Source organism: Euprymna scolopes, chromosome 31, assembly GCF_053919585.1.
Source record: "Euprymna scolopes isolate OS-2025 chromosome 31, ASM5391958v1, whole genome shotgun sequence".
In the NCBI taxonomy this organism is placed as follows: domain Eukaryota; kingdom Metazoa; phylum Mollusca; class Cephalopoda; order Sepiida; family Sepiolidae; genus Euprymna; species Euprymna scolopes.
Window position 1 is genome coordinate 40,543,247 of NC_136512.1, and position 12,581 is coordinate 40,555,827.

General features: G+C 29.2%; 1 protein-coding gene across 12 annotated transcripts in view; it reads right to left on the bottom strand.

Moving 5' to 3' along the window:
• Positions 1–12,581, bottom strand: part of LOC145255699 (agrin-like) — a 2,182,525-nt gene that overhangs the window by 2,037,206 nt on the left and 132,738 nt on the right. For 2 of the 12 annotated variants that reach the window (XM_080114287.1, XM_080114285.1), the window contains exon 1: positions 6,919–7,928. The exons of the other annotated variants lie outside the window; for them this stretch is intronic. In XM_080114287.1, coding sequence (XP_079970413.1) covers positions 6,919–7,066 — 148 coding nt within the window. In that variant the 5' untranslated portion in view covers positions 7,067–7,928. Of the gene's footprint in view, positions 1–6,918; positions 7,929–12,581 lie in introns of those variants that run through there. 12 annotated transcript variants of the gene reach the window in all.

Consider the following 12,581-nt stretch of genomic DNA (forward strand, 5'->3'; position numbering starts at 1 on the left):
GTTTCTTTTTCTCCTCTCTGTCATATATCAATAAAGTTGAGTTTTTTATCGCTCTGAAATTGATATTAAAAGCATACCTTTCAAAACGAACTTTTTAATATACTCAGTCATAGATATGCGAGTGGCCACAGGAAGGTTAACTAATTTGTATATTCATTTGAAAATTACTAATTCATTTTTATAAGATGATTGGTTTCATTTCATTATTACACTGAATTTAATTTATGCATAATTTCCACATTCTGTATGATAGTGCAGAATTTAAGTTAAAAACGTCCTAGCACACGTGAATGTTTATTTAGTCTTTCTCTTTTTCCTTTAAGTTTCTATTTAACGCCTTTCTGAGTATTTGGTCTACAGAGTTTAAATTAAATATATTGAGCATTTGGACATGTAGCACACTTTTGATTAAGTTTTAAACCGGCAAAAACTGCTGCTAAGGGGTCAAAATTAGAAACTAAACAGTTCACCTTGGCAAGGTATATCAAATAAAACATTACGCTTGCTGTTTCTTTTCCGCTAAATATTAAACATTTATAATTGCTTAGTATTAATCTTTCGTATTAAACTCAAGCGTTTGTAGCGGATGAAACCGAAGTCATATTTTTTATAACTTTTGAAATAATTACTATATATTCGATAATTATCAATAGAGAATTGGCCCAAAATGATAAGAAATCATGCATGTGTTACAGCATTATATTTTGCGTATTTTACGATCGGGCGAGGGTCAGCAGCCCGCTTATATATATATATATATATATATATATATATATATATTTCGTCCTCGATAATCGTTGATCTTTAACCATGTTTTTTATCGACTTAAGATACTCTTAAATATCATATTTTGATTTATGCAAACTACGCATTTATTATTATAAAAATTAATTCTCTATCGATTATTATAATTAATTTAATATTTTGAAGAGAGATCCAAACTAATATGTGTGTGTGTGTGTGTGTGTGTGTGTGTGTGTGTGTGTGTGTGTGTGTGTGTGTGTGGAGAGAGAGAGAGAGAGACTGGGGTGCTATCAGCTAGAATTGCAACCAAAACATACGAATCCCCAAGCTCGTTCCTTTATATATATATATATATATATATATATATATAATTCACCTGTCATCCCTTTTTAAAAGATGGAATCGTCCGATCCTTGAAGACACGATTCAAGCAAACAAGCATGCCCGGACAGTCCATGAAGTTTTGTATAGATATATGTGTGCGTATGTGTTTCGTTGGAAAACAAAAACAAATCTTTTCAAATATTGTATTTCTATGTTATTCCTTCAAATAAATTATTATGAGAAAATCTTGAAATAAAGAGAAAACGTTGATGAACGTTTTCTGCATGTGTCTTTTAGTCTATACATATATAGGAAGGATACTATTCGAAATATCTTTACGAACTTTAGATCTTAGATAGTTGATTCAGATTTTATTGATTTATATTATATCGATACAGAAATCACTTTTTATGTAGAATTTATGTTGCAATCAAGTGAAAACATATTAACCGTAATAATGCTGTATAACCATCATGTAAAATACATAATAATGATTGATAACCATCATATAGAATACATAATCATGATTGCTAACCATCATGTAACATACCTAATAATGATTGACAACAATCATGTAACATACATAATAATGATTGACAACCATCATGTAACATACATAATAATGATTGATAACCATCGTGTAAAATACATAATCATGATTGCTAACCATCATGCAAAATACATAATAATGATTGCTAACCATCATGCAAAATACATAATAATGATTGATAACCATCATGTAAAATACATAATAATGATTGATAACCATCATGTAAAATACATAATAATGATTGATAACCATCATGTAAAATACATAATTATGATTGATAACCATCATGTCAAATACATAATGATTGATAACCATCATGTAAAATACATAATCATGATTGATAACCATCATGTAAAATACATAATCATGATTGATAACCATCATGTAAAATACATAATCATGATTGATAACCATCATGTCAAATACATAATGATTGATAACCATCATGTAAAATACATAATTATGATTGATAACCATCATGTAAAATACATAATCATGATTGATAACCATCATGTAAAATACATAATTATGATAGATAACCATCATGTCAAATACATAATGATTGATAACCATCATGTAAAATGCATAATTATGATTGATAACCATCATGTAAAATACATAATCATGATTGATAACCATCATGTAAAATACATAATTATGATTGATAACCATCATGTAAAATACATAATCATGATTGATAACCATCATGTAAAATACATAATGATTGATAACCATCATGTAAAATACATAATCATGATTGATAACCATCATGTAAAATACATAATTATGATTGATAACCATCATGTAAAATACATAATTATGATTGATAACCATCATGTAAAATACATAATGATTGATAACCATCATGTAAAATACATAATAATGATTGATAACCATCATGTAAAATACATAATCATGATTGATAACCATCATGTAAAATACATAATTATGATTGATAACCATCATGTAAAATACATAATCATGATTGATAACCATCATGTAAAATACATAATCATGATTGATAACCATCATGTAAAATACATAATTATGATTGATAACCATCATGTAAAATACATAATGATTGATAACCATCATGTAAAATACATAATTATGATTGATAACCATCATGTAAAATACATAATTATGATTGATAACCATCATGTAAAATACATAATTATGATTGATAACCATCATGTAAAATACATAATTATGATTGATAACCATCATGTAAAATACATAATCATGATTGATAACCATCATGTAAAATACATAATAATGATTGATAACCATCATGTAAAATACATAATTATGATTGATAACCATCATGTAAAATACATAATAATGATTGATAACCATCATGTAAAATACATAATCATAATGTATAACTATCATGTAAAATACATAATTATGATTGATAACCATCATGTAAAATACATAATTATGATTGATAACCATCATGTAAAATACATAATTATGATTGATAACCATCATGTAAAATACATAATTATGATTGATAACCATCATGTAAAATACATAATCATGATTGATAACCATCATGTAAAATACATAATTATGATTGATAACCATCATGTAAAATACATAATCATGATTGATAACCATCATGTAAAATGCATAATTATGATTGATAACCATCATGTAAAATACATAATTATGATTGATAACCATCATGTAAAATACATAATTATGATTGATAACCATCATGTAAAATACATAATGATTGATAACCATCATGTAAAATACATAATTATGATTGATAACCATCATGTAAAATACATAATTATGATTGATAACCATCATGTAAAATACATAATCATGATTGATAACCATCATGTAAAATACATAATTATGATAGATAACCATCATGTCAAATACATAATGATTGATAACCATCATGTAAAATACATAATTATGATTGATAACCATCATGTAAAATACATAATCATGATTGATAACCATCATGTAAAATACATAATCATGATTGATAACCATCATGTAAAATACATAATTATGATTGATAACCATCATGTAAAATACATAATTATGATTGATAACCATCATGTAAAATACATAATGATTGATAACCATCATGTAAAATACATAATCATGATTGATAACCATCATGTAAAATACATAATAATGATTGATAACCATCATGTAAAATACATAATCATGATTGATAACCATCATGTAAAATGCATAATTATGATTGATAACCATCATGTAAAATACATAATTATGATTGATAACCATCATGTAAAATACATAATTATGATTGATAACCATCATGTCAAATACATAATGATTGATAACCATCATGTAAAATACATAATTATGATTGATAACCATCATGTAAAATACATAATGATTGATAACCATCATGTAAAATGCATAATTATGATTGATAACCATCATGTAAAATACATAATCATGGTTGATAACCATCATGTAAAATACATAATCATGGTTGATAACCAACATGTAAAATACATAATTATGATTGATAACCATCATGTAAAATACATAATTATGATTGATAACCATCATGTAAAATACATAATTATGATTGATAACCATCATGTAAAATACATAATTATGATTGATAACCATCATGTAAAATACATAATTATGATTGATAACCATCATGTAAAATACATAATTATGATTGATAACCATCATGTAAAATACATAATCATGATTGATAACCATCATGTAAAATACATAATAATGATTGATAACCATCATGTAAAATACATAATGATTGATAACCATCATGTAAAATACATAATAATGATTGATAACCATCATGTAAAATACATAATTATGATTGATAACCATCATGTAAAATACATAATGATTGATAACCATCATGTAAAATGCATAATTATGATTGATAACCATCATGTAAAATACATAATCATGGTTGATAACCATCATGTAAAATACATAATTATGATTGATAACCATCATGTAAAATACATAATTATGATTGATAACCATCATGTAAAATACATAATTATGATTGATAACCATCATGTAAAATACATAATTATGATTGATAACCATCATGTAAAATGCATAATGATTGATAACCATCATGTAAAATACATAATCATGGTTGATAACCATCATGTAAAATACATAATCATGATTGATAACCATCATGTAAAATACATAATTATGATTGATAACCATCATGTAAAATACATAATTATGATTGATAACCATCATGTAAAATACATAATTATGATTGATAACCATCATGTAAAATACATAATTATGATTGATAACCATCATGTAAAATACATAATCATGATTGATAACCATCATGTAAAATACATAATTATGATTGATAACCATCATGTAAAATACATAATTATGATTGATAACCATCATGTAAAATACATAATTATGATTGATAACCATCATGTAAAATACATAATCATGATTGATAACCATCATGTAAAATACATAATTATGATTGATAACCATCATGTAAAATACATAATTATGATTGATAACCATCATGTAAAATACATAATTATGATTGATAACCATCATGTAAAATACATAATCATGATTGATAACCATCATGTAAAATACATAATAATGATTGATAACCATCATGTAAAATACATAATGATTGATAACCATCATGTAAAATACATAATAATGATTGATAACCATCATGTAAAATACATAATTATGATTGATAACCATCATGTAAAATACATAATGATTGATAACCATCATGTAAAATACATAATTATGATTGATAACCATTATGTAAAATGCTAATCATGATTGATAACCATCATATAAAATACATAATCATGATTGCTAACCATCATTCAAAATACATAATAACTATTGATAACCATCATGTAAAATACACGGACATATTCAATAAAAAAGAAATTACAAAGCATTTTTTATAAATGTTTAAAAATGAAATTAAAAACTTGTCAAAGAGAAAAACATCAAAAACATTCATAAGAGTTTAAAATGAAAAAGTATATATAGTTCTAATAATATATTGCATTTTTTTTATATTGTGGTGAGTTTCTGGTCGTTTTTTTTTTTTTAAACTTTTCTGGGAAATGTCTGTATGTATCACCGCCTGAAATTGACTCCTTTAAATTTTAAGAGATAAAAAAGTTGTGCCGAACATGAATCAGTTTTAAATTGATCAGGAGAGAGAGATTCGTATTAATAGTTTTTTTTTTTTTTTTCGGAGAACGAGATGTTTTAAATTTTATTTTTAAGGCTTTTATTGTTATTAACTACAGTTTTAATAGTAAGATTTTCCCAAAAGACGTCTTATGCCGTATATATTCGCACACCTTGCGAGATTTTAGGCGCGTATATATAATATATATATATATATATATATATATATATATATATATATATATATATATAATTTATGTGCATCCCCATGTGGGTAATATTTGACATGAGGTCAGTTTTAATCGGATTGATATCAATTTTTCTGTAATTGAACATTTAGAGTTAGAAGAAAAATATAAATTTCTTATTCTAGGATTTCTTCTTTTCTATGGAAAAACAGATACTAAAATTGAAATTATTTATTTGCAAAAAGTTTTCAAAAGGTTATCTAGTGTATTGAGAATAGAAGTCGTAGATCATCTTTTTTCAATACAATTTTCAGTGGACGCATTTAAAACTTTCTTCAAAAATATGTTCTTTTTATTCTTTCATCCTTTGTTTATCGCTTTTATTTCAGTAGTCACAAAAATACCACAGTTACTCTATGCACAATCTTATTTAAATATTCCAAATTATTTTAAATCAATTTATTTGCAAAATAAATAAACTGCATTTTTAGCATAACACGAAAGTGAGAGACTGCAGGAAAAGATTACAAAAATGGGTCAACCGAAAATGAAACAAGTACGATACACGAGATTATATCTTTTACGACGAAATGTGACACAAGGATCGGAAAAGTGAGATTTGAGAAGCCAGCGCATTAGATGAAAAAATACTCTCGCCTATAAAAAAATGCATGGGCAGCTCTGTCTGCAATCTTCGTCAGGCAATTAGTAATAAACTAGCTCCTTCTCAAAAGGAGAAGGCAAAGCCTGGGCGAATCTCCGAGAACTATATAGGACCAGAGACATACTTTAGTCAACAGGGACAAAATCATCTCAATAATGACCGAGACTCAGGCTTTGGTGCAGATGGAAACCCCTCTGACAAATCATTTTGTAGAGAAAATTATAGGAAATACGCAAATTTATACGATATGAGTTACTTACCTACGGGCAGAATAAGCGTCGAATATTCATAGATCATCAACGCGGCCAACGCGCACCAAAACATTCCAAATAAACAGAACACAATCAGGAGAACATTATGTTTCACAAACTTTCGAATGCTTTCGGTAACTCCGGTGAGAAAAGTCATTTTTGACAAATCTTTTTTTTTATTTTATTTTTTTTTTTTTATTAAACTTTGCGTGTGAGAAAATCCCGTTTTGATATTATCACTTGTCTTTTTTTATCGAATTTTGTAAGGCAATAAGTCCAAATTGATTTGTGTGTAAAATTTAATTCATTTAAAATAATGAATGAAAAGTATGAAAACAATTTTGTTTTTGCACTGAAAAATTTTACAAGCAGAAGAAATTAAAAAAGGAGTGTAACAGTTTTTTCTTTGTTGAAATGAGACTTTAAGAGAAAGAAAACGTTTAATCTATTTAAAAATGATTAAATAATAAAACAAAAAACATTTTTCCACGAAATAAATTAGATTTGATTTTAAATATTTTGATAAGTAATCAAAACAATTTAGATTTGAGAAAATAAATAACCGAATTTGTTTCCGCTTTAAAAATTAAATTAAGCAAACACAAGTAGCAGCAAAAAGATATAAAAAAAAATAAATAATCGTCAAATTAACTTTTAAAACTTTCGATTTAAAACAGGAAAGTTATCGTAAAACAAAACGACAGATTTATTAAATCTTTAAACGCATTTTTTAGGAAGATTTTTTCAATACATAAAAACTATTGTTGGTATCAGTAAGATCGTATATATATACACACATACATGTATATACATATATAAAAAGTAAGTTTACATTCCAGAGTATTTTTCAGTTTCGCGTAGAATCAAGTTGTTAATGTGTAAATAATCCGTGATTAACTTCTCAATAGAATTGCACTGAAATTATTACAGTTCATCGAACTTTGAGAAAAAAAGGAAAATTCCGATGGAGAAACAGTAGGGAGTTTCGTTTACTGAAATACAAAGCGAAAAATGTGTGTGTGTGTGTGTGTGTGTGTGTGTGTGTGTGTGTGTGTGTGTGCGTGGTGTGTAAAATGCGCACCTTGCAAGGTAAACAAAGGGGTTGGCGTCATGAATCGTAGAAAGCACTAAAATTGTTGTTGTTGTTGTTGTTGTTATAACCGGCGTGTGTCTGGAAACGTATTTTTTTGCGAAACGGCAATCGTTGCAAAGAATATAAAAGAACGTAAGTAAGGCCGGAGGAGGGAGAGAGAGATTTGGTTGATGTGTTAGTGGAAACTCGATAGATAGGTTCGTAGTTTTTTTTTTTTTTTTTTTTTTTGCCTAATCGAGCGCTATAACAGGTGAACCTGAAGATTGTCTCAGTTGCAAGGAAAGGGGGAGTGCCGTGCCGGCAACGAGGGTAAAGAGTTTCTAATCCCGAATTAAAAAAAAATTCTACTTTCACTTTCAGTTTCGCATTGATTTATGAGTCAGGTGTTAGTATTTATTTCTATAAATTATACTTTGTCACATGGTTATAATTTGTTGAAAACGACGGATTACACATGTACACACGATTAACAACTAAACCGCGTTGACACACCAGTTTTCATCTAATTACCGAAGTTAAGCAACGTTGATTCTGGTTAGTTCTTAGTATTTCTTCAATGGTCACCCATCTTAGTGCTGTCAGCAAAATAGTTTATCCATGTGTATAAATGGGTGTCAGCCTTGCTGTGTATGTAATAGACAACAGACAAACATCCTATTATGGGGTTGGTTCCTAATACCTATTCTATTTAAAACTAAGCTTGAGCACCGGTCCCACGGACCTTCTCGCTTATAAATAGAGCTTCACTTGTTTAAGTAGACACACCCACATGTATGCATAATGTTTATGTTTGTACTTTAAAAATCCATACTTTTCGTTTTCTTTTTTTCCCCCGTTCTCTGATTTCGTAGTATGAACTCCGGTCGCTTATCGCAGCGTCCGATAATAACACAAGTCGTTCGTAGGAAGATTTGTTTCCTTGTTGTTGCCAACTATCACGTAAAGCGCTTTTACTCCCTGTTCGCCGACACCGCGTTTATTCGGAACATAGAGCATCAGCCAATACAGGCACCAGCAACAATCGCGCGTTGCAGCAGTCGTATCTCCCCTGCTCACTCCCCTCTCTCTTTCTCTCTGCTTTCTTCTCGTTCCGTCTAAGAGATGCTTATGAAGATGTTAGCTCCACGTGGGGCCGAAACCGGTCATCAGATGAACACTTTGCTTGGAAGTTAATCTCCAATTCCGAACACGAATATTATTGTATACTATTATATCATCAAGTATCGAGGATAAAAACCATTTGTGCATAAGGATTAATGCGATTGCCAAATACAGGGCTGAAAACTGTGGACGAAAAGGATAAACTTTGATTGCTTTAAAGGACGGATCGACAATTATTATTGACATTGGATATGAACGTAACCATGCAGTAGTCCACCGGAAAGCGGTACCGCGGTAATATGTTATCGAAAGATGGAACCTTTTTTGAAAATATTCTGTCTGAGATTAAATATGAAGATACAATTTCGACAGGATGTATAGACAAAAAAAAAAAAGAAAAAGTTGCAAACCACATAATATTAAGACAAAATAACATAAAACACGACGTAGTAGACATATATTTCATTTCTTTTAATTGCGTAGAAGATTTACGCAGATTTATGAAGCGAAATATTAGTCAACTGGTTGAATTTTTATGCGATTTTGTCGTGTATATTTCCTGGTTTATAACTTTTTCCCGTTTTGTCTAAATAAAGATCATTCTGTTTCAGATTTTTTGGAGATGAGGATTGATAATTTGTTTTACTCGAATTATTCAGACTACTGTTCTCATCTTGAATGTTATTTTTACATCATTTCGGCCAATGTAACATCCGTCCTCCTTCAGGTGCGTCTTGCTGAACTTTGGAATCTGTACGGAATTTTAAATTTGAAAAGACTCACCAAAAGAAGGCCGAAGACAACATCGGCTGGAAGGTTTTGAGAATAACATCTAAGATGAAAACAGTACTTCGAACAATCCAGATAATGCAATGATCACTGTGTATACAAATTTTTATTTTAATAACGCTTCGAGTTGGATTAGTTAAATAAAACAACATTTAATGCAATGAATGAAAAAAGCTGTTTAGTTTTTATTCGACAATAACGCAATCGTATAAGGACGTAGGATTATTATTCTTTCTCTTAGATCATGTCTTGTTTATCATTCAAACTTAAACAAATCCGATATAAATAAGAATGCGCCTATTTAATCTGGGTTGTTGAAGGATGAAGAGAATATTCCAAACTGAAGCATGACAAACCAATGAAAATGCTTCATCTAATGTAAGAGTAGCAAACCAAAGGACACAGAAAATAGAGATGTTTGGGCACGTGTAAATTAAAAAACGTCCGTCCCATTCAAGCTGGACTTCTAAGATTTAAATGTGCGATTTCAAACTCACAACCCACAGATTAGCAAGGAGGTGACAGTAGGTAAGTGATTAGCACGGACTGACAAGCTGGGTGTGCCAAGTTCGAATCCAGTTCGTTCCATAGAAATACTGTCACTTAAAAACGGTGGCAATCATTACGTGTTCCCTCTCGTAAGTATCTGTTATCCTTCTAGAAAGAATTCTTAATAGAAAGATATCAAGGAAATGAAAGCCAACAATAATCATCATGAGTGATGCTCAACTAAAAAAATAACGTCACTGACATACAAACGCATCAAATATAATCACAATAAAAGGATTTCACGTTACGAATCTTTAAAAACCATTTTTTTAATTCTTTTTTCCGCTCCCAAACAAGGCCCATTACTACATGGGCGTAGAGGACTACTATTTAGAACCATGTCTTAAGGACCACTATGTAGGTAAGTGAGTACTAAGATATCTGTTCACGCTACATTTTAATTTCTGCATGTTGGTACAGTCAGTAAAACAGGAAACAGGTAGAGAATTTCGAATCCTAGCAGTTCGATAGAAGAAACTATTAGAGTAGTATGCTTCCCATCATCTAGAGATCTCTACAGTAAAGTTTGCCAATCTTTCACCCTTTCGAATCTCTGCGGTGTTGAATTACGGATTTGAAAGTACTGCCATGAAATGTGCTCCGATGAACTTGTTGCACTTGTACCTCTTCAATTAAAGAACCCCAACATTCCGAACAAGCAGTAAAATCCCACCCCTTTACCGAAGATACCTGACTATTTTCTTCTCAGATTTTTTCCACAGATCGCTTACCTTTACTCTTTCCTACCCGTTTTTTCGAACGTAATAGAACACTGAAATTTAAATGTAATGTGAACAAACAGCTTGGTTCCACCTCTAATTTCCCTAGAAATCCTACTCTTATAACAGAAGTCCTTAATGCACAAATGGTAACATAGCTTGTTTAAGGCGAACAAAAGTAAAAAAAAAAAAAAAAACAACATAGAATGTAATGGAGTTTCTTCTCCAGGAAAACAAAATGAAGGAGACAAATTAGCTGCTTTGATACAATTTAATATCAAATTAATATATATTACATGCATACATTTGTTTCGATTTAAATAGTTTTTAATTAATATATTGCATTTAACGGTAATATTAATTATATATACACACATTATATATATATGTGTGTGTGTGTGTGTGTGTGTGTGTGTGTGTGTGTGTGTGTGTGTGTGTGTGTGTGTGTGTATAACTATTTTTTTAAATATTAACAATAACGTTTATTTTTATACCTACAGACAATAGTGGTTACTGCTTAAGCAGCCAACAGTAGAGGAAGTGAGATTTACTTCTGATCGGGAGATTCGAACTCTGTCACAAATTATATATATATATATATATATATATATATATATATATATATATATATATATACACATGTACACACACATACATATATATATATATATATATATATCCATTTTGTAATTTTTGTTTGATGTTGACATAGATTATATAAGTCAAAAAGACCGAAAACAGACATAATCATGAAGAGAATTCTGTTATGTTCAATGATATTTGCTTAATGTAAGGAATTATGTCTAACTGACATACAAACATATATATATATAAATATATATACACACACACACACACATATATATATATATTGTATATGCATATAAATACATAACTGTAACATAAACAAAGTGGAAAATGTATGTGTGTGTGATGTATAAATAGGTAATATACGGATGTGTGTATGTGCTATTCCCATGTAACATGGTCTCTTTAACTGACAACCTTTCTCTCAAGCATTCAGTTTAACAACAATATGTATTTTGAAATATATTTTAAATTATAAAGTTTGAACTCTGTATTATCAAGATGGAACGTTGACAAAATAATATGCTTATGTATATGTAATGCGGATGTTCGTGTGTGTCGTTTTCATATATATGTGTGTATGTGTTTGCGTGAGTGTGTGTGGTGTGGGTGTGTTTGCGCGTTTTAGAAAGAGTCTGTGTGTGTGCGTTCATGTGTATATTATTTAGATCATTCAGAATACTGTTCCTGTATTCGATATTAGTCTCACAACGTTTCAGCCCATGTAAACTTTGACCTTTTTTTCATGTAGCGCCATGATGCAAGGAATAAAGTGCTAAGTCTTGGTCAGTTTCAATTAAAAATTTTCGTGAGGTTTAAAATTCAATTATCCG